The sequence below is a fragment of the Podarcis raffonei genome, chromosome 12 (assembly GCF_027172205.1).
Source record: "Podarcis raffonei isolate rPodRaf1 chromosome 12, rPodRaf1.pri, whole genome shotgun sequence".
Taxonomy (NCBI): Eukaryota; Metazoa; Chordata; class Lepidosauria; order Squamata; family Lacertidae; genus Podarcis; species Podarcis raffonei.
In genome coordinates this window covers 47510238-47533082 of record NC_070613.1, presented here as the reverse complement: position 1 = coordinate 47533082, position 22845 = coordinate 47510238, and the positions used below count along the sequence as shown (strand labels likewise).

The 22845-nt window shown below is 44.6% G+C and overlaps 2 protein-coding genes and 1 non-coding gene across 3 annotated transcripts in view; 2 read left to right on the top strand and 1 right to left on the bottom strand.

Moving 5' to 3' along the window:
• The window catches only part of SACM1L (SAC1 like phosphatidylinositide phosphatase), a 38473-nt gene extending 25521 nt beyond the window's left edge, over nucleotides 1–12952 (bottom strand). The window contains 3 exon segments of the mRNA XM_053409843.1: nucleotides 2927–3001; nucleotides 5705–5802; nucleotides 12686–12952. Of these exon segments, the coding sequence (XP_053265818.1) occupies nucleotides 2927–3001; nucleotides 5705–5802; nucleotides 12686–12723 (211 nt within the window). The 5' untranslated portion in view covers nucleotides 12724–12952.
• Nucleotides 12953–13218: 266 nt separating this feature from the next.
• Nucleotides 13219–13291, top strand: TRNAR-ACG (transfer RNA arginine (anticodon ACG)). Its single transcript has one exon. It is a non-coding gene; the product is annotated as a tRNA-Arg (tRNA).
• A 3953-nt stretch (nucleotides 13292–17244) lies between these two features.
• SNRPD1 (small nuclear ribonucleoprotein D1 polypeptide) lies at nucleotides 17245–22844 on the top strand. The gene is made up of 4 exons (XM_053409842.1): nucleotides 17245–17480; nucleotides 20857–20933; nucleotides 21757–21948; nucleotides 22674–22844. Exons 1-4 carry the CDS (start codon nucleotides 17467–17469, stop codon nucleotides 22748–22750), a joined length of 360 nt encoding a protein of 119 aa, XP_053265817.1. The 5' UTR covers nucleotides 17245–17466; the 3' UTR covers nucleotides 22751–22844.
• The last annotated feature ends 1 nt before the right edge of the window (nucleotide 22845 follows it).

The following is a 22845-nucleotide window of genomic DNA, read 5'->3' as shown; positions in this document are numbered from 1 at the left end:
CGCTGGGCGGAGTTCTTTGCAGATTTCGATTTCCGGATAGAATACATCCCGGGAGACAGCAACGTCATGGCGGATGCGCTATCCAGGAAGCCGCAGTATCTCGAGGAAGCGGCACCGGCAGCGGCCAAACACATTTTCGCACCAGAGGTGTGGGCGTGCGCTTCAGCCGCAGTGGACCTGGACGCAGTCCGTCGCGCGCTACAGGCAGATTCGTTTGCGCAAACCAAGATGGAGGAGGTGCGAAACGGCACAGCGAGGGACGACGAGTTCCAGATACGCGACGGACTACTCCTCCGCAAAGGGGCTCTCTACGTACCGGGAGACGACCTTCGCGCGAGAGTCTTGCAGCAGCTGCACGACGCGTCCAGCGCTGGGCACTTCGGCAAGGACAAGACGGCGGAATTAGTCACCAGGGACTTTTGGTGGCCCAAGGTGCGGGGAGAAGTTGCGGATTACGTTTCCAGGTGTGACACCTGCCAAAGGGCCAAGCCAGTACACAGGAAGCCGGCGGGTCTGCTGGAACCGCTGCAGACGCCGCTCGAACCATGGGAGAAAGTGGCCCTGGACTTTGTTACAGATCTGCCCAGTTCGCGCGGCAAAACAGCGGTACTCGTGGTCGTAGACCTCTTCACCAAGATGGCGCATTTCATTCCGTGCGCGAAGGTGGCCACAGCGGAACAGACTGCCAAGCTGTTCATAGACCACGTTTTCAAAGCTCACGGCCTGCCGCGGTCCATCCTGTCCGACCGGGGCCGCCAATTCATCTCGAACTTCTGGCAGAAGCTGCTGGGCATCCTGAACGTCAAGATCAACTTAGCGTCGGCACGACACCCGCAGACCAACGGACAAGCGGAGAGGGTCAACGCCATCATGCAGCAGTACCTGTGATGCTACGCCAATCAACAGCCCTCGACCTGGGTGGACTACCTACCGCTAGCCGAGTATGCCTACAACAACACGAAGCACGGGTCTACAGGGGTGACACCGTTCTTCGCCAACAATGGGCGCCACCCCAGAACCTTCCCGGGGTTGGAGACCGAGGCAGAGGGGGAGCCACGGGGGGCAGAGCACTTAGCCGCAGAGTTACAGGAGGTCCATGAGCAACTCCGAAGGCACTTGGAACTCGCGAAACACGACTACAAGATGCAGGCAGACAGGCACAGGAGGGTTGGGGAAGACATACAGGTAGGGGACTGGGTCTGGTTAGCAGCTCAGGCAGTGCCGGCCAGAACGCTAGCTAAGAGGAAGCTAGGACACAAGCAGCTGGGACCTTACCAGGTCGCGGCACAAATCAATCCAGTGGCCTACCGGTTGACACTCCCGGAGGGCTCCAGAATGCACCCAGTCTTTCACAGGTCAGTGCTCACGCCTTACAAGGCACCCCACAGGTTTCAGGCGCCAGGGACCGCACCAGCCCCACGTAGCCCATCGCCAACAGGGGAGGGACCACAGAGGGCGACGCCACTCAACGAGGTCACGCAGATTTTGGACTCCAGATGGGGGGAAGAGGGAGTTGAATATCTCCTCGCCAGGGAGGGTACTCCGGCCAGCGCCAACGAGTGGGTGCCGTGCTACGCCGTGGAGGAGCACTACCTCAAAGACGAGTTCCATTCGATCTTCCCACACAGACCCATGCCGGCGGAGTATTTCGACGACTGGCTTTTCACACCCACACTGTCAGCCAGCACGTTCCAGGGTTTCTCCTCAGATGAGGAGCCGACGCCGGGGATGAGCTCCCCGGAGGGGTCGCTCTCGGGGTTTGCCACGGACCGCTCCTATTGGTGGGACACTCAACCAGAAGTGGGGTGGAGCAGGGAACTGCTGAGGGGGCCCTTGCACACAGCCTCACCCGAGGGACCGGGTGGAGAGGTGGACATGGACGTGTGGGGGGGAGGATCTTGGTTTTGGGCACGACAGCAGAGAAATGGAAGCAGAGGAAGTCGACGTCGACGAACCCATCGTGGGGGGGCCTGATCCCGCTGGCCGGTTGCACACCAGGGGGAGAGAACGGAAGCCAGCACTCACACCCCCAGCGCTGGAGCACCTGGAACCCACACCCGAAGAGGGGGAGGGGGAAGGGGGGGCTTCGAGGGGGGGATGGATGTCAGAGGCTCAGGAGCAGAAGAGCAGGGGAGAGAGCAAATAGAGAGCGGAGGAGAGGAATCAGAGGGGAGCGTAGGAGAATATGACAGTGGACCGAGAGATTCCATGAGCTTCTCCAGCGAATCAGAAGATTCCCAGGAGGGGGCGCCTATGGTAAGGGCGAGGCGAATCCCAGGAGGGACGATCCATAAACAAGGAACCAGAGGGGAGTCCCAAAGGAGTAGCGGAGGAGTAGGGCCAGTTCCCCCGCCAGAGCACAGTGGGGGGGAAGAGTCACGTGAGTCAGGACCAGCTTCTCCTCCATCGGGGAGTGGGGAGACGGAGGGAAGGCCAGGTCCAGCTAGCCTCCCCGAAAGGGGGAGCAGTGACACAAGTGTAACGGTCAGAAGGAAAGTGGGAGGCTGCGCGCGCGCGCCAAGTTCAAATGTGGAGGAGCGCGGGACAGCAGAAAACCCGGATTGGGAGCCAGGTCCTAAAGCCCGAAAGAGAGGGGGGGAGGAGTCGGGAGAATCAGCGTCAGAAGAATCTCGGAGGGCTGAGACTCCGACTAGCAGAAGGACCCAGAGAAAGAAAGAACAGAGGAAGAGGTGGAGTAAGGCTAGAATCTTAAGCTGGTGTCAGGGGGGAGGAGATTCAGATGGGACTTCTACGGTCTGACGGATAGATGTAGCGTTGCGCGCTGCGCGTCTGGAAATGAGACTGAACTTCAATAAAGACTTTTTAACTTGAGCAAGAAGCAGCGTTGGTCTTGTGTGAGCTGGGACCTTGGGCAGCGCTGACAGACATCATAAATAATACTACTTCATAACTGAAATTCTCATACCTGCCACTAGACGGATTGTCCCCAAAATGCCATATATTTGCCTGGTAACTGCTGAAGGCGGAATATCTTTCTTAACTGCAAAGGAAAAACAGGATACGCTGTCTCAGTATACCAGTATTAGATCTATCACATGCAGCCAAACACAATCCAATAAGATTTAAATGACTCTGTGTGCATAATAAATAGTTTAACATTACTAAGATCAAAACTAAAAACTTGAAAATTTAAACACATGGAGCTAACACTTATGTTTATTAGATGAATTTGGAATCATTCACACATTAGATGAGATTCTTTTCCCCATCCCCCGCCAATACAGACTTGATTTACTGAAGCCTCAAGATCAGAGCTGTATTTGGCAGTTCCTGACCAATACTTTTACCTGTCTCTGCAGGTAAAAGTCTCAGTAGAGGATTTGTGAGTATGGAAAGGTGCATTTATTTTAGAAGAATTACCATCAACACTGGGGGCTACAGAGTCATAAGAACCAAAACACAACCAGGAAAATGATGGGGATGGGCGAGAATTATTTGTTACCATCAACAGAAAGTAGGAAATCAAAAATATGCAGCAATGCCACTGCTTTTAAAAGATGCAGATAGCCGGGGGGGGGGGGTAGAATGTTAGAACCACCTACACTTTATAGTTTAAGAAGTTTAACTATATTTATTGACTGTTTAATCAAACAGTCAATCCCAGGGAATTACTAGTTCAGCAGTGGGTCTGGGAATCTCTATTTTTTTTAAGAATAATTTTTTATTAACCGGCCAATCACATCAAATCAAACCAAATTACATAAATTCCAAATTACACAGCCGAATTTTAAATTTTTGTTGGGGGTACCCATATTTCAAGTTCCGAAGGGGATCCAATCAACTTCTTGCTTCTTGCTGCTGTTTTAATGTCCACAAATCTAACCATATGATGTTCACAGTACTATCCAGTCCTTTCTTATTGTTTTTCCACATCTCTTGTTGTTATTTTCATATATTTTTCCTTTCCCTTTGTGATCTCTGATAGTCTCCACAAGCTGGTTAAAACAGTTTGTAATCCTGCGTGGATATTATTATTTTTTATCCAGTAGCCATATCCAGACGTTTTCCATATAACATCACTTCCATACATCAAAACAGTCTTAGCGTCATTAATCTTCACCAATCTGCCTCCTTTCTCAAACCTCTGAGGAGATTCACCAGGAATGCAGTCTGAAAACAAGTCCGTTCCTCCTCCCGGCTATAAATCCTTTGGCAAGATGGCGACTCTGAATTAATTGCTGCGCCATTCCCAAAAGCTCTTATTGCTTCTCGATCTCCATAAAGCATACTTTTGGTTAAAGTTTATCTCCACACAGACCTTAATCATCCTGCTTGGGTCAGTTAAACCGACGGTTCTAATGAGGAGGGGTTCTTAGTAAATCACATAGAAGGAAAGTAAAAAAGGTCCCGTCCCCCATTCAGTCCCATTGCCGACATACCCAGCCTTTGGTGTATCTTCATCGTAAAATATTCCTGTTGCTCCAACCCGTCGTCTTCTTTCACAGAGGTCACTTAAATTAGCAGACTTCACTCCCCTTCTTCACTTGAAATATGTGCATTTGCTTCTTTTGTAATTAATTATTCCAAATTGCTGCAGCTAGTGCGCGATCAGAGACAGCGTCCAGGAGAGCCGAGGTCCACACGGGGGCATTCTGCCTAGGGCCCTCACCCCCTTCTTTCGAATTAGGGGGTGATTTATGGGCACAGCAGGCAAGGGCAGTGTTCCCCATTCCCTTGGGGCAACAAGGGAGGCTGCCTACTCCCATAACAGCCTCTTAATTACCCCGTGTGGGTCGGAGAGATGGTATTGTCGGCCATCTTCCAATGCGCCCCTAGTGGGCCCCCCCCCCCGGTCTGGGAATCTCTAACTAAATTGTTACCTCCTCATCAGACTGAAATTCCTAAAATTCTTTGGTAGAAGCCACAACAGTTATATGATAGAAATCAATGTAATGTACCAAAGATTTTTGAAATTACCAAGTAGATTCGGTTGTTCTTAGGTCCCACCTCCCTTTTTAGTGGCTGTGTGGAGTGGTAGGATTCCATTGTTTCTGTTCATTGTTTGTTTTGGTTGGTCTTTTTTGCCGTTGTTGCTATTGTAATGTTGTATATGTTTTTAACTGATTATATCAGATACTGTAAATCACCTTTTTGAATAAACAAATAAATAAAGATGTTCCACAAGAGCTGACAGGAAGCAAAATTCGCCTAGCAGGTTTTAAGCTTATTCTACCATGGAGCAGCCCTGCCACCATTTGATACGTACAGGAAAAACGTTAACGCAGAAAAGTTCTGAGTCATCACTGCTTCTTTCCTTCCTTCACCAAATATTGATTCAGTATTGAATTGTTTCTTCTACTAGAGATGTATTGCAACCAGGAAGTGTGGTGTTTGTACAGCTAAAGCCAACTGGATTCATATACTGCTACACAATAAACAGAATTTCCTATAAGTTTCTATTCCAAAGCTCATTGCTTGAATAGAAGCTTGAGAAACTTGAACATACATAATAATTTTCACAAACACACACTAATTTTTCAGAATGTACAGGTAAATGAAAATAAATTTGATCAGTCAAGAAATGTATAAACAGATATAGTATTACGAAGGAGGAAGGATAACTGATGGGTTTATGAGCCAGATTTGTGATGTTTTTCAGGTTGCTGGCTAATTTACTGTGTAGCTTAAAGGAAAATAATTTAAGGCTAAACTACAGCATTTCCAAAGTGATGATGAAAAATACCTGTAAGAGTGACCTCTGTGGAGACTCTGTCAATGGAAAGTACATCATTGGCTCCATCATCACAAGCTTCCACATAAAACCTTTCTGGCGTTATGTGCCTAAAATGCAAGAAATGTGCAAGATCACCACCAGACAAGCAACATCACTTTAAAATACTAGGGCTCACTGGAATTCTTATCACGATCACCCATAGGAAGAAAAGCTATATACCCATTATGCAAGACAGTAAACAAAGGCAGCAAGTAAAAAGCTCCAGTTTGGGGAAGAGCTGTAGTGGTAGAGCATCTTCTTTGAATGCAAAAAGTGCCAGGTTCAAACCCCAATATCTCTAGGTATAGCTGGGAAAGTCTGTCTGTTTGAAACCATGAGTGTGTTTCATAAATGTACTACCAATAGTCTGAGTTCATTTAAGGCAACATCCTATGTTTAGCATCAATATAGTCAAACATCAAATCTTACTACTTTGAGGAAACTTTGAAAACAAAACTTAAATTTGAAAGGAAGAAGCACTCTTCCTAAAAGAGGAAGATCTCTCACAAGCGTAACATTCAATTTTTGATGTAGCTGAATTATCTCTGCACCTTCCAGTCCATCTCTCAATGCTTCATTGTGCTTCTCTTGATTTTTCCTATACCTCCCCACTTTCCCCATGTGTTCTGGGCACTGGGCAGAACATACAAATTACAGGACATACCACAAAACACTCAACTAAATGGAGATAACCACAGTGGATGAGAAATATGATTTAAGAAGTCTGTAGTTTAAATATCACTTCAGAGCAAGACACCAAGAATAAAAAAATCTACTTTAAGTGTATTTGCTTTCTAACGCTTTCTTTAAAAGAAAAAAGACATTCTGCTCAGAATGGCACGTGCTAATAACCTAACTAAATTACATTATTAGGCACAGACACGCATGACATGCAAATGATGCGAGATCAAACAATGGAATCACATTTCCATATTCACAGCAAATGGCAGCTATCCAGCAAAAGGAAAGAGCAACCAATTCACTTTCATTTTCAGCAAGGAAAGCATATGGGAGCCCATATTTTTTATTAGCAAAACAACTTGACAGCTTCAAACAGAGCAATGCAAGATAAGAAGTGGGGGAAAGCTGCCTTTGAGCAGCTGATTTAGGAGAAGGGACAAGATATCTATGCACTGTTAAGCAGCGAGATTGGCAAAACAGGGTGAGAGGAGAGAAAGGGAGCGCAAGCCTCAGATGCAGTCATCCATTATGCTGGCAGAGGCCAATTACAAGGCACTCAAAACTAAGGACTGACAACAGGGAGGATCTCTGAGCAGGGCGACTAAAGTAGGCAAGCCATTTCCATGCTTATCAGCTGCTTGATGTTTCAGCCACCTGATTCCACACACTGTTTTCACAGCAGCAAGGTTTTTCCTCCCAGATAGAAATCTTGGAAGCTCAGAAATGCTAACCTCCCCCTCCTACTGCCTTTTTCCATTCCTTAGTCTAAGGTAACAGATATTGCTAGAACTTTAGACAGGCTATCAAATAGATACACAGTACAGTACAAAGAAGAATGAGAAAAACCTGCAGAGCATCTCACATTTAAAAAGCACTAAAGGAGGATAAACTAAAATCTGAAACTGGCTGGTGGGTCTAAAAACTGAAGCCTCCTCAACTACTTTGAGTATTAAGACTGTTCCATGTTCAGATCCTATTTCTATAGGTGCTGTACAGCTTAGGGCTAATTCCTGCACACAAACCTCGCTTACAGTCTAGCACTGGAACTGTTGCAACTGAAAAGACAAGTGCTGCTTATGGTGATATTAGGCATAGGAGCATCTTATCCGATGTTTAGCCATGCCAACCTAGTCAGAAATGCACATCGTTTAATGCTGGCATCATCAAATAAATGATTGTGTACGAGCAAACACACGTTCCATCTGCTTTGTTCTTTGATTGCAACACATTATGATTGGATGGATTAACACGGAATTTCTCAGGGACTTTGACATACAAAATGCTTTATACTCCATCTCTCTTATCCTCACCAAAAATATAATAGAGCAACAGAGTCTCATGACTCCTTACTTAGAAGAGAACGTCACATTCCCAGGAATCCTAAAGTTTGGCTCACTGCTCTCTCTCCCAGCCTGATCACCCAAACTCCAAAACCACATAACCCTCCTAACTAATGATCAATTAGCATAACACAGGGCATTTACAAACTCTCTTTAAAATCTTCATAGTTATTTTCTCAATCAATTGTACTGCAATCACTTTCAGGGTTCATTAATTTGCCACAGGAGTTTAACTCCTGGCATGGTTCATTATAGCATCTGCCTGGAAAACAAAATAAGATCAAATTGGTCCACCTTTGTAACTTCCTTTGTAACAGTTGTTGTCAATCTAGATGGCACAGGAGACAACTGAATTCCCCAACTATTCCGTAGTATTTTCTTATTGTTGCCTGTACGATCATGGTGCTTTGATTCCAAAGCTGTGCATTTCTTTATTTTATTAACAAAGGCAATGAGGGAATGGAGAGGCCTTGTTTCTCATTGCCCTTGAATGCTACTGCTATAAATTTGATTCTGCTTGCATTTAAAGCCAAACGTGCAACTTCTGAAACAATACGAGAATAGAACTATAGCCATCCTTCAAAATTTGCACTTATCACAGTTTTGCAATACCAACCAATGTTTATAAAAATGCATCAGCAAAAGAGGATATCCTGTCTCCCTAGTGCAACCTTGACTTGGTATTTCTTTGCGCCTTCATGTACTTCATGCCTAGTTCTTCTCTTCCTTCAAACTTCACCAAAATTTCCAGGTTATGGCCCTTTTCTGCCTTTCCACTCTATCTGTCTATATGAATCTATCTCCAAAGTTATCCAGCAACAACTAGTAAGTTAAATAAATAAAATTAACAAGATACCAACAAAGGCTTGCTTTAAAACAAAAACAAAAATCAACATTTGTTTCTTTTAGCAATATAACAACAGGGGCAAACATGTTCTTTAAAAAATGAAAACTCAAAGTTATTCAATCTTGAGTTACCTAGATAAGCCAGTTTATATTTGAGATAAAGATCTTGCAATGAGGTCTTGTTTGGTTTTATGGTTTAGTTTCATAGGCTGCCAAAAATATCTGGACACATTTCAAATCACAAAATCCATGTATTATCTTCTCACTTGCAACCATCTCACAGAACGGGTAGACAATTCAGAGAAAGACTTTACTGAATGCTTAATACTCATTTGGGATTTGCAGATGTAAGCCTTCTCTGCAAAAGCACCTTGTTCTTTTTCCAATTAGGGGGAAATACATTATGCACTTAGTATTTGATGCTCTAATGGCATCTAAAGTTAGCATTGCATTCAGCATCCACTATCATTTCAGAATTCTTTTATACAGTTTCACTGCTCCAACCTTGATTTCAGTAATGTACATATTTCCATCATGAATGCTTAATATTATTCTAATACAGGAAGCTACTCAATGCCAACGACCACAGATTGTCAAGAGAAGAATTCAAAAAAGGCACACATAGTGCGCTGAGCAGTGCATCACCCATCCATCTTGACATTATCCTCAAACTAAAACGAGAATGAGGGCAGACAGGCCACATTACACTAACATTTATGCAGCACCCTGAACAGAGGTGATGCTGCAAATTGTATAAAATGTTACATTTCAGTTCTACTTATGCTGCGCTGTGCTTCAAGTTGCCTCATGTCCCAATCAAATAATTTTCAATTGCATAACCCTTCTAAGTATCCCTATTAACATAACTAACCATTTTTTAAAGCAAAGCAGCAACAGCTTTCTGTAAAGAGAAAAAAATCATTTCTGCATGTTCTCGCTCGCTATTCATCTGATTTTATTAAAGCTGAGGTGCTGCCTGTCAAATATACCGTGATCAAAAGAATGCCTTTTTCTATATGTCAGCCTACATTACTGAATGGCAAAGGCAAAAGTGACAGCTCCCTGTTCCAAGTCATGCAGGATCTGGGTAGACAGCCACTTGAGAAGACACTGCCTACACTTCATGAGAACTACATTTAAAAGTGAACTTTCATCTTCTATAATTGATCTGCTCACATTTCAAACACAAAACCTGCAATTGTTTGGGTTGTCCTTGGGGTTCCAACTAAGAGTCAAAGGTAAAATCTCTTGAATATCGTTCAAAAAGTGAAAGTCATAGGATAAAAATTCCATATTAAGACAATACCTTTATCACTGATATTCATCCATATGTACATAACATACTTATAATAACTGACTGCAGTACTTTTCAAATTTTCATATTACTGGTTTTCCAACAGTTAATTCTGTTTCTATAAGTTTCTCTTTGTTTGCATGCCTACTATTTAAATACAAAAGACTTTAGTTATTAAACAGTATACAGTATAAATATTTTTAATAAGTAAGTAGATCGTTGCTGTTTGGTTTTATTAATGTGTCCTACTGAGCTGTTTTAGTTGTAAGCTTCATTGTTAAACTAATAGCAGCTAGGTAGGCACCTGCATATATTTTTGCATGCTCTCATCCTCATTTCTGCTCCACAAAGAAGCCCATCAATTGATTAATCTACCTGCTCTCTTGAAATATTTCACAGCAGAATGCAAACATGGCTTGAGAAAATAAAAACAGTAAATATCATTCCTGAGGAACCTGTAGCTGGTCAGGGGTACTGCAACAATGAAACAATCTTGCTACACTTTGCTTTAATGCTGGCACTCTAAAATCAGGGACAGGGAAGCTGGTGTCCTCCAGATGTCATTGGCCTGGGATGACAGGCATTGAGGGCACCAGATTTCGCATCCCTGCTCTAAAGAAAAAGCAGGATAGCCAAGGAACAATTGAATTAGCTTGTTGAAATTAAACTAAGGACACATGCAAGAAGAGGCCTGCATGCGCCTACCACTTGATCAGATAATGTCACAACTGAAACATATACCAGGTTACACAAGAATTAAACGCCAACAGAAAAAGTGACTTTTAAATCCTCTTCTAATCCCAGTGGAAGTTGCAGGAAATTTTGCAACCCCCAAAGTATTTGAAAGGCCTATTTGAAAACACAACCACCTATTATTATCATGAAGTAATACAAAAGACGACCCAGGAACAGAGTTCGATTTTGAACAATCCCCATAGTGATTAGGCACTTAATTATTAAACACACAGAAGACTGCGGAAATTAAATGTAACAGCATCGGTATACCTGATAATTTAAACTCTAACCTTCTAATTGTGCATATTTAGAAGAAAATTCCACTCATTTCATAGGTCTTCTTTCCATGAAGGTACGTTTTAAGATGAGGATGCTAGATCTCTTTTAACCAACACTAAAGATGTTTACAAAAGAATCTCCCTGGAGTGTCCTGAGTCATCTTTCCGCCCAGAACCATATGTTCCCTTCCCTGGCATTTCTCATTTTGCTAGGCTAACCTTCACTTCAGACATCGGTTATCTTGTTCCTGCAGGCTATAGTGTTAGAAAGAATGCAACTGAGCCCCCTTTTAACTTCATTATGAATAATACAATTACTAGAAAGACTGGCAGAGGTTGTTCTACTTTTCAGGAGACACAGTAAAGGCAGAATCACATTTGCGAAGAAACAATGACAGGAGAAAACAAAGAATGGACATGCAGAGTGAAAGTGGAGAGGAAGTTTAAGTAAACCAAGAAGCTGCTTCTATGTAAGAATTTACAGGAACTGTATGCATTGCAACGAGAGGACAGACAACGAAACCCTGAAATTACCATTTCTTACACAATGTAAATTTTTACATGGAAGAGCCTCCATATTTGTAAGGAATTATGTTTGCTTTACTATTCTATTTTTATTTTTTTTTACTGTCTTACCCACCTTGCTTCTCCTTGGAGAAACAGACAGGATAGGCATTCAAAAAATAAAATAAAATACAGTAAGCAACTCATTTCTACCGGGAAGTAGTTAGTTAGTCCCCAAGATGTTGCAGCCTAGTTGTTAATCACAGTACATATTATTCAGGTGCAGGACCCAGGGTGAGAAGAACAGGTGTGTGATTAGCAATCTGAGGGTCAGATTAGAGGCCTGGGATGTTTGTTGTTTAGTCGTGTCAGCCATGAAACTCTCTGGGTGACCTTGGGCCAAACACCTTCTCCTCAGCCTCACCTATTCAGAGAGTTCTTGGCGAGCGTAAAAAAAAAAGGTGGATGGGAAAGACCTTGCAAGCAACCTATAGGCTGAGGATAGTTCAGTGGAGTGGAGCATGAGACTCAATATCAGGGTTGTAAAATGGAAAAAAAATAAAATCCTAAATTGCAAGGGATTGACAGTCCCTTCCAACTCAACAGTTCTATGAACTCTCTGGAGGAAAAACCGCACCAGAAAAAAATGAATAAACGTTGGTGTTGTGGAGAGGGAAATACCCACTGAGGAGAAAAATGTAGGAAAGGCAATGTGACCCTGTGGAAACGCCCTCAATGAGATGAGCAACTATTTAACCTTTAGAAGATGCACAATGATGTGATGTGCAATGCTTTATTAATATACTGTGTGTGTGTGTGTGTGTGTGTGTGTGTGTGTGTGTGTGTGTGAAGCTGCCCCGTGTGGCTGGGGCGACCCAGTCGGAGGGGCGAGGTAGGAACAATAAAATTGCTGCTGCTGCTGTTGTTATTTAAGCAACATGGGGTGAGAGGGGTCGGAAATAGAAAAATAACCCAAGCTAGTTTGGCGGGGAAATGAAGCGACAGGGAAGATGAGGCGAGTGGAAGGAACTGTTTTGCCTGTGCAAAGCTGGGGGGGGGCCCAATCTGGGGCGGAGGGGGCGTCGTCGGAAAGAGGGGAAGCTCGGAAAATGGCCACGGAAGGGGAGGAGGAGGAGGAGGACGACGGCGAGGAGAGGCCGGCGGGTGGTGGACACTGCGGGTCTGCCATTGGGACGGGGTGGTCTGCACTGCAGGGAGGGTTTTTTCCCCGGCCTCTCCCTCCCTCCCTCCCTCCCTCCGTCCGTCCACTCACAGCTTCAAGTTCTCGTAGGCTCCTGCCGCCGCCGCCATGGCTGCCCCCTCAGCCGCTCGCCTCTCAAGCGCCGCCCGGCTCCTCCGCGTCCAGGACTCTCGCCTCACCTCTCACCTGACGCGCCTGGGCCTTTCGGGACGGAGCGCCGCTCGGGACAAAGCTACTCGGAAAGCATTTCGGCGTCGGGCGAAGGCGGCGGCTGATTGGAGGAGGCCGCCGCTCAAGGCCACGCCGGCCTTACGCTCGGGGAGAGGGAGGGGGGAAGAGGGCGGGCGGGAGCTCGGAATTGTGACGCTGCGAAAGGCGCGAGCTGCGGGCGACGCCGAACGCACCCCGAGCCCGGATTGGCCGCGAGATTCGCTTGGGCTCCGCCTCCGCATTAAAAAAAAAAAAAAAGCTTCTCGCTGGCTACTGGCCGAAGCGAAGGCGCCTGGAAGGGTTTTGATTGGCTGGCTATCCCCCCGCCCCTCCAATTGAGAGAGGAGTAAGATTCTGAATTTAGAATATAGGCAGAGAAGCGTTATCCACCAGCGGGGCCAGTGGCGCAATGGATAACGCGTCTGACTACGGATCAGAAGATTCTAGGTTCGACTCCTGGCTGGCTCGGCCGTATTTTTTCCTCCTACTGCTTATTTAATTCAGGTTAGAGTTTTGAGCAGTGGGATCGCAAAATTCACAACACTTTCTGATTCAGTTGGCTGCAGATCCACTGTCGCAACTGCAGTCCCGAAACTCCTGGTGCATTTGTTTTTATCTGATTTGATATTTCTATGCCGCTCTTTATTCAAATGAATCCCAAAGCTGCTTACAAACAATAAATAACAGTGTATAGAACATCAGAAATACAGCATAGACTAATTAACAAATATTCAGTCAAACAATTGCAACCTATAAACACTGTTAACAAAGCAACAACAATTTTTTTTTAATAAAATTTTTATTGGCTTTTCAACATACATTATAAGACATTACAAACGACAAACACAAACAAACAAACATAAAGACATGTATAATTTCATGCATTTTTTCATGTACCCAATTTCAACGACTTCCCCATGCCTCCCTTTTCTGCATCCCAATTTTAAACTTTTTCAGCAACCCCTGATCTAGATTACTTATAAATTCCTTTCTTTAACCCTTTTCTTTCCTCTTGTCCAATCATTTATCTAAAGCAACAACAAAAATTAAGCTGAAACATCACAATTAAAGCGAAAGTCATATGATTAGCAAAGCAATACTGCATTTGTAATCCATAAAACAATATTAACGATGGTAAAATAGCAGCTAAAATATGAACTAAGCACTGTTAAGTTCATATGCACACTCTCCACACTCCGATGACTTTTTATTGTACTGTGTGACATACCAAAATTCCAATCCAAAATAAAGCTATTAACTTTTCCCCAAAGTGCAGGTTTTGCAAATTGCAATGTGAGAATTTTCTCAAAACTATGACCACTGTATTAACTACCGTACTACATTGCACTATTAGTCTATGAGTACCACCTGTCTTTATACAGTGGTATCTCGGGTTACATGCGCTTCAGGTTACATGCGCTTCAGGTTACAGACTCCGCTAACCCAGAAATAGTGCTTCAGGTTAAGAACTTTGCTTCAGGATAAGAACAGAAATCGTGCTCCAGCGGCGCAGCGGCAGTAGGAGGCCCCATTAGCTAAAGCGGTGCTTAAGGTTAAGAACAGTTTCAGGTTAAGAACGGACCTCCAGAACGAATTAAGTACTTAACCCAAGGTACCACTGTATAGGGGTAGTTCTTCCACTGTTGGAGGCTTGGCATTGGGGGGGTGACAATAAAAGTTCCAGCAGTTTTCAGCTTCCTAAAGTGCCTCATGTTGGCTGCACACCTGAGATTTCCTGCTGTGCCACCCTTATAACAGCCGGGCAGGAGAAGGAGCCTGGGCGTGCACTTAGACACTGAAGAAGTCAGCAAAGACCCAGATCTTTAAGTAGCACTCTGTGGATTGGTGCAGAACTGGGGGGTAAAATAAGTTTTCTGTGTGTCTTGTTTCATCTATAACTCTTGGGTTTTGAGACAAACCTCCTTTCTGCAAAACTTTTTAGGACCTAACAGTAGAAAGTGAATGTGGCTTTGCAGGAGATGTATGTTCTTAGCAGGAACCTCAAGACCTCAGACCTGCACTCCAAAGATGGCACCTGGAGAAGATTGTGGCAGCTGGCAGTATCGTCTGGGTTATTTTCAGGAATGCCCCAAAGGAGTCCTGTCTTTGTGGATGTCCCATGCAGAGCACACCCAAAGGCCTGAAGATTTTCTGGACACTCCCCACAAAAATCTCTCACAGCACCCATAGCTTTGTGGGTGCCCTTGATCAAATGCTTGCAGAACGCCTGGAGTTCACTGTTAATAAGCAGTAGCTCATAAGAGGTCCTAAGATACACAGTTCAGATATAGATGGAGAAACACAGATAGAGTTTTGTGCAGAGTATACTGCAGAGAAGATCCAAGTGGAAACCACTTGAAGCTGAGCTGGTTTAACTAGGGCAGACTGGAGGCTGGGAGCAGGTCACTGGCTCAGAGGCCATGGTACTACCTCCATACAGATGAAAAACCAACCCTCAGAAAGCTCAAGGGCTTTTTAGCCAGTGCCTGTTTGCACAACAGCCATTACAGTTTTCTTTGCGCAATGTTTGCTAGTGGTTGCTGCAATGGTGTGTGTGTGTGTTTTTGCAAAAGGGTGTTCCTCTTAGCAGAAGTGCACTGTGTGCAAAGTGAAAATGCCATTAGGGCTTGCTTTGACAGCAATTTATAAACAATGAACCACCCCTCCCCCTCCCACCTTGTTGCACCTTTGTACACACAGTACAGGGACCACGAGAATGGTGAGCAGCAGCAACAGTGACCACAAGAGGAGGCCATGTTGTCCCAGGAGAAACTGCAGGATCCTGAAAAGGGAGCTTTGGGCATAGGTGGCCAAGGAGCCTCAAAATAGCATCAAGTTGTACTCACCTTACACAGGTTACCCCTGATGAATGTTTGGGACCAACGGTGAGCAGATGCCGCAAGTGACATGAGCGTCTTGTATTTCTGCTTATGTCTGTATGGCGTGCATGTTTATTAGTGCAAACCTATCAGTGAAATTCCCATGCAGGGAATTGTCAGAAGACGTGCAGTGTGTGCACTTTGCAAGCCACTGACTACCGCCACAAAGTTACTGTTGTGACGTGGGGTTTGTGATTTCAGCTCTCTTGACATGATATGCTGGAGACAGTTCTGTAGTAACACTTCTTTATTAAAGCAAACAAGACTGAGAACTGAGGAGGGGAGAGCTACATTTATAGGGACAGGGAACTAGCTAGAAAGGATACATTTTGGAGGGAACAATATCAGGCAATCACAGTCCTGCCTTTTGGAGGAAACCAATAAGACAGAGGATCCAAATACAGCAGCTTAAATGAACCAATAGTAGCTGTACCCTCTGGAACCAAAAGGCAGTTACTTTACCCTAATGCAAATACAGACAATAATAATACAGATATAAAATCCTTTGACTCAATACACAACAGTTACAGTGGACAAAATGAAAGCCATTCCTGTTATAGGTAACTTTCTTTCCCTGTACTGTAATAAGAGTTCTGTTGACATCTATTTTATGGGTTAGCTCCCACAGCTGAACAGTTTGTTGCCCTCACTGTGAACCTATTATGTCAGCTTTCACTCCTTAGAAGGAGAGTAGTAAGCAAATTCAACTGGTTGAACTGAAGGAGATCAACCAGAGATGGATGGGGTAGTACTACTACTACTACTACTACTACAGCGGTACCTTGGGTTACATACGCTTCAGGTGACATACGCTTCAGGTTACAGACTCCGCTAACCCAGAAATAGTGCTTCAGGTTAAGAACTTTGCTTCAGGATGAGAAAAGAAATTGTGCTCCAGCAGGAGGTCCCATTAGCTAAAGTGGTGCTTCAGGTTAAGAACAGTTTCAGGTTAAGAACGGATCTCCGGAACGGATTAAGTACTTAACCCGAGGTACCACTGTACTACCAGTAATAATGATATGTCATCTACAATGTTCATTAGAAATAATACTTTTTTAAGGCTTGGTTTTATGCTGATGGCTGTTTGGAAATGCAGTTTGTTTTTAGTTAGTATTTTGATTGTGCAAGTGAGTTTAATTTGGACGGGTGGTTCATTTGTTTTAACTCATTTTGCTGTTCATTTATTAGCGTTTGTGTTCCTTTGGAAAATTAGGTGGCACAGGTTTTTTTAAAATCAATAAGTCGAATCCAAAGATTGCTGAAGGTTCAGTACCAAGTTTATTCTAGTGACTGTTTACTCCTTTATTTAATAACGCATCTGTCATGCGGGGGGACAAACCGGTGAGGTTCAAAACTTGCCCTAGTCGTGAAGGCAGGCGGCTACTCCGTCTCCCTCTTCAGATCCAAGTCTACTTTTTCTTTAAATTCCTCCTGCGCATCCTTTCCTTCCACTCGCGACTCCTCCGAGCCTGAAGGTGGCGCTCGCTCCCGACAACCTTTCCCCTTCCCGCCCATGTGCTTTCCACTTCCGGGGCATAGAACCGAGAAAGGGGCGGGGCTTCCGGCCATTCACAGCGCGCTCCTGAGGGAAAAGCCACTCGGGGTTTCTCTACGGCAGCGTCGGGAGCGGCCTAGTTTTCGGCTGCCTGCTGCCTGTGGCTGCTCCTCCTCCGCGCTCGGTTCTCTTCCGTTCCCCGCTCTCCTTTTCGCCTTCGCCCCGGGGGAAGCTGCGGCCTCAGGTTCGCGCCCGACGCCTTCGCCGCCATGAAGCTCGTGAGGTAAAAGGGCGAGCGCGTGGCCGGGGAGGGAAGAAGGGGCGGGAAAAGACGTTGGGCAGACGCGGCTCGGGCCTGGGCGCGTCGTCGGAGCTCGCGCGGCCGGCGTCTCCTCCCAGGCGCCCTTGCGCCCCCCTCTGCTGCTGCTGCTGCTACGCCCCCCCCAGCATCACCTCAGGCAACGGTCTCTCCCCCCCCCCGCCGCCACTCTGCCTTTTTCCCGCCTCTGGCCTTTGTCATATAGCAGGTGTGGACGGTGGGGTGTTGCTTGCTTTGGTTGTTTTTTAGGGGTGAGGTGCTTAGCCTCCAACACTAACCCGATAAACATACGGACGTCCTATTCCTTTTTTAAAATTTTTTTTTTTAGTTTTCCATTACAACAATCCAATACAGTGGTACCTCGGGTTACAGACTCCACTAACCCAGAAATAGTACCTCGGGTTAAGAACTTTGCTTCAGGATGAGAACAGAAAGCATGCAGCAGCGGCAGCAGGAGGCCCCATTAGCTAAAGTGGTACCTCAGGTTAAGAACAGTTTCAGGTTCAGAACAGACATCCAGAACAAATTAAGTTCTTAACCCGAGGTACCACTGGAATAGCCCCATCATAACAATGCTAAATCATAATACAATTAATAATACCAATCACTGAGATGGCAAATTAAAACAATTTAGGTGCCCCCCCCCCCACGTGCTGGAATTAAGAGTTTGATTATTTTCTTTGTTTCTGTGTTCCAAAATCTTTGTTTCTGCATTCCAAAATCTTATAAATTTCAATTACGCTCCAGTCCAAATATCAATCTGGGACGTCCTATTCCGTAATAATAATAGTCATGGTAATACAGTCATACCTCAGGTTACAGACACTTCAGGTTGCATTTTTTCAGGTTATGGACGCTCCAAAACCCGGAAGTACCGGAACAGGTTACTTTCAGGTTTCGGAGGTCGCGCATGCACAGAAGCCGTAAATCGTGCTTTGTGCATGCGCAGAAGCACCGAATCGCAACCTGCGTGTGCGCACGGATCACGTTCACAACCCGAGCATCCACTAATAATTTCATTATTTATACTCTACGCATATGACTTGCAGTTGCCCCCGCCGCTCTGGGAAGCTTCCTTAAAAAAAAAAAAAACACTTTACCTATGCAGGGATGTCTTCTGAAGGTTGTATAGCTACTTATTTCTTTGGCTAGGGGGATGCACAACTCCATGCCCTTCAATATTTATCCCATGAAAATAGGGACATTCTGTTCCATAATAAAAAGAGAAATAATAATTTACCCTGCCCATCTGACTGAGTTGTCCCAGCCGCTCTGGGTGGCTTCCAAAATGTGTGTGGGGGGAACCATAATAAAACATTAGAATTTAAAAAACTTCCTTATACAGGGTTGTCCTCAAATGTATTCTAAAGGTTTAGTTACTTTTCTCCTTGACTCAGGACAGGAGTCGCATAACTCCATACCCTCCAACATTCCTCCAATCAAAATAGGGGCATCCTAAGGAAAACTGGGACATTATGGGATCAAATTAGAAACCAGAACGGCTTCTGTAAATACAGGACTGTTGCTGAAAAATAGGGGCAATTGGAGGGTCTGGAGGTGGGGTTGAAAGTTGGGACCCCTAGCCCCAAATGAATAAATGATAATTTGCAGTGCTTCCTCCCCCCTTTGCAGCTTTAGGTTATGAACCTCCGTGAGACGTATGGATGAAGGGCACTGTACAAATTTAGTAAATACTGTAATAATAATCAACGAGTTGCCTAATAGAAACTGTTCTCTGGGCAGCAGTAAAACGGCTAGCACTAAGGATCCTGCATGGTTTCAGGTGGGAAGGGGGAATCCCTATGTGTTGAGATTCCTGCATCACAGCGGGTTGGACTAGGTGACCCTCAGAGTCCCTTCCAATTCTGTGATTTTAGGATTCTCTGTTTAGTAAACTGGAAAGGAGGAGGAAGAAGGAAATTGTAAATTAATCATGTCCAGCCAGCAGTGGCGCAAGAATAAAATTAGTTGTGGACAGGCACAAATCAATCTCCAGCAATTGATCCAGTTAGCACAACAACAAGAACCTGCTAATGATAAGCCAAAACTGGCCAGGTTGCTGTAGTTTTGCAGAGACTAATAAAATACTGCTGATAACAAAATAGGTATTTTTAAAGGCCTGGGAGAATATTAAATCCCTGCCTGGTGCTGATAGGAGCTGAGGTAAGCCTTTCCAGGGGGAATATTCCATAGGTGGGGGCACTGCAAGAAAGGCCATCCATCCCACTTGTAACTTGTCTTCTAGGCTGCTTTATGAGGGGACATTTGGAGAAAGGCCAGTTGATGGACTTGTGGGGGGTGGTGGGCCAGGCTATCCATAAAGGTAAAGGTACCCCTGCCCGTACGGGCCAGTCTTGACATACTCTAGGGTTGTGCGCTCATCTCACTCTAAAGGCCGGGAGCCAGCGCTGTCCGCAGACACTTCCGGGTCACGTGGCCAGCGTGACAAGCTGCATCTGGCGAGCCAGCGCAGCACACGGAAACGCCGTTTACCTTCCCGCTGGTAAGCGGTCCCTATTTATCTACTTCCACTTTGAGGTGCTTTCGAACTGCTAGGTTGGCAGGCGCTGGGACCGAACGACAGGAGTGCACCCCGCCGCGGGGATACGAACCGCCGACCATGCGATTGGCAAGTCCTAGGCGCTGAGGTTTTACCCACAGCGCCACCCGCGTCCCCTATCCATAGGGGAGGACAAATTGCACTTGTTGCAGTGCTCTCCAGAGCACCTGCTTCTGCCCCTCCTCTTAATGGCACACCCCTCTTTACTTAAAATTGTTCTGTTGCAGCTTTCTCTCCAAGGAAGTGGTGAGTCCTTTTTCAGGGCAGGACGTTCTGGATGAAGTGGTTCAGGGGAAGGACCCCCTTCTTGAGAGCAGGGGGGGGGGGATTGCCACTGCTGCCTCTGCATTACCAGTAGGAAAACAAAAGTAAACCAGCGATGGGTGTGCAGTGCATTGCCCTGACTGAATGCAGGGCCCCTTGAAACATGGATATCAAAACAGTCGTCCTGATTTGACATACCATGGAGTCAGCATTGGATATGAGAGTTTAGATGCTCTGTGCTCTCATAAACTTCCACAACTGCCTCTCCTTTTTTAAACCATATTCACTTAACTTTAATTGCTGGACTGGAGAATCCCTAATTTCCACAGATAGGTCTCATTGGGACTAATATGAGGAGCTGATTGCCTGTCATTAAGTTATCCACTGGCTGGTGGGGTGCTCCAGAAATAATTGTGCATTTTTAAAATGTAGCAGACAAAGGTCTCTATAATTTTAGCACTTGTTCATACCAGCGCATTGAGCTGGAAATGTTATTGTTTCATTTATGCATTGCAGGTTTCTAATGAAACTTAGTCATGAAACTGTAACCATAGAACTGAAGAACGGAACCCAAGTACATGGAACTATCACAGGTATGGGATTTGGGATATCTTAAATGTTCAATTCCTTTTGTGAAACATTAGGCAGTTCTAGTCATTCATTTAAATGTTTGATTAGTCCACTTTTCTCAAGAAATTCAGATATGCTTAGGTGCACCGTCCCATCTTCTTCCCCAAAATCTGTGAATCAGGTTAGGTTAATGAAGCCTACTCTACTGGGTTTCATAGCACAGCAGAGGGGAGGTTTTTCCTTATTGAAATCCAGTGCATTGAAACTATATCACACTGGCTCTTAGAGTATGCATTTTTTGCTCTGCTATAATGGTTGCATGGCTAATGTTAAATAGAGCTAAGTGATGGGGGGGTGAGAGGTGGTTGTTTAATGACTTGTAACTTGCCTAGGTGGCATCTGTCTGTATATATTGACATCTTCACTTATATCATCACCAGAATAAGGGAAAGGGATAATGCTTTGAACTATGAGTGCATGTGTTAGTTATATCTAAGTACTGTTGCAGTGGTCAGAGGTAATAGTGAATTACCTCTGCACTGACTGAATACTAAAAGGGTCTGGATGTCTAGGCAATGCAGATAAAATGATTTAAATATAATTAGCTGTTTAGGAAGTGTATTTTTCTTCTGGTTTTGAGTATCACTTTTTCTACAGCTGTGCTATGGTGACTACACATGTAGGACATTCATTTTGCTTTCCCGCTGTAAAGCACTTAATGTCTCTTAGATGGCATGGGAAATGTAGTACAATACCTTATGCTACTCTCCATTTAGGAACTCTGTAATTATTAATATAAGTCTCTTTGAAAACAGTGTAGAGGAAGCTTCCTGTTCTTTGTTTCAGGAGTGGATGTCAGTATGAATACACATCTTAAAGCTGTAAAGATGACTCTGAAGAACAGAGAACCTGTCCAGCTGGAGACGTTAAGTATTCGAGGCAACAATATTAGGTATTTCATTCTGCCAGATAGTTTGCCTCTGGATACTTTGCTGGTGGATGTTGAACCAAAAGTCAAATCCAAGAAAAGGGAAGCAGGTTAGTGATTTGATTTCAAACCACCAAGAATGTATTTGCTGTCTCTACATGAGCACTTCAATTTGCCCTTAATTGCAATATGAATTCTCATGAGGGGCTTTGGGGGGGGGCGGCAGTGGCTTGTTGTGCAGGAGGGAGCCAGGAAAGCCTTGTTAGACAAGCATATGACTGGATCTAACCCTGATCTTTTGTGGCACCAACAAATCCAGATGTTACCCGTTTCATATTGCCAGGTTTAAAATTATTTGCTAGGGAGGGATATGAAAATTTTCATGTTGAACAATAGAGTTGTTCATATTACACTCAGAAGCCACCAGTTTCCTGTAGGCAAAATTCTTAATTCTGTTGCTCTTTAAACAATGAAATCTACTGGAGGAACTAATCTGTTCTGGAATCTATCCTTGTCCCCAAAAGGAGATGTGGAATTTACAGACTTTATTCCTGCTTAGCGTATTTATTTGGGCTTTGACAAAAACTGCAGCAGTAACCTGCCTACTTGTAATGGCACTCACATCATGTAACACATCTTTCCGAGTTCTTTAATGAATTGATTTGTTATCCAAAGTGGGAAACAGAACAGTAGCTGTATACCATTTTGCAACCAAGTTACTAAGATTACTTCAATAAAAATTTAAATGATAGATGTTTTGAGTCCAAAATCTGGCATGACCTTTATATACTGCGATTCCATGTTTTTGAAGGAAGTTTTTTGTCTTTGTGTTCAGTTGCAGGGAGAGGACGTGGCAGAGGACGTGGGAGAGGCAGAGCACGTGGCAGGGGGAGAGGAGGTCCAAGACGATAATTTCTTTATAGCCACTAAAAATGTCGGGTGACTTTGGATATTTTTTGTACAGGTTTTGTTTCATTGTCCATTTTTAATAAACAAATGTGGGAAAT

Excerpts from the sequence above, each read along its gene's own strand:
- SNRPD1 (XM_053409842.1), top strand. Across the intron at positions 20,934-21,756 it reads AGTACATGGAACTATCACAG|GAGTGGATGTCAGTATGAAT; the intron begins GTATGGGATTTG and ends TCTTTGTTTCAG. Across the intron at positions 21,949-22,673 it reads ATCCAAGAAAAGGGAAGCAG|TTGCAGGGAGAGGACGTGGC; the intron begins GTTAGTGATTTG and ends CTTTGTGTTCAG.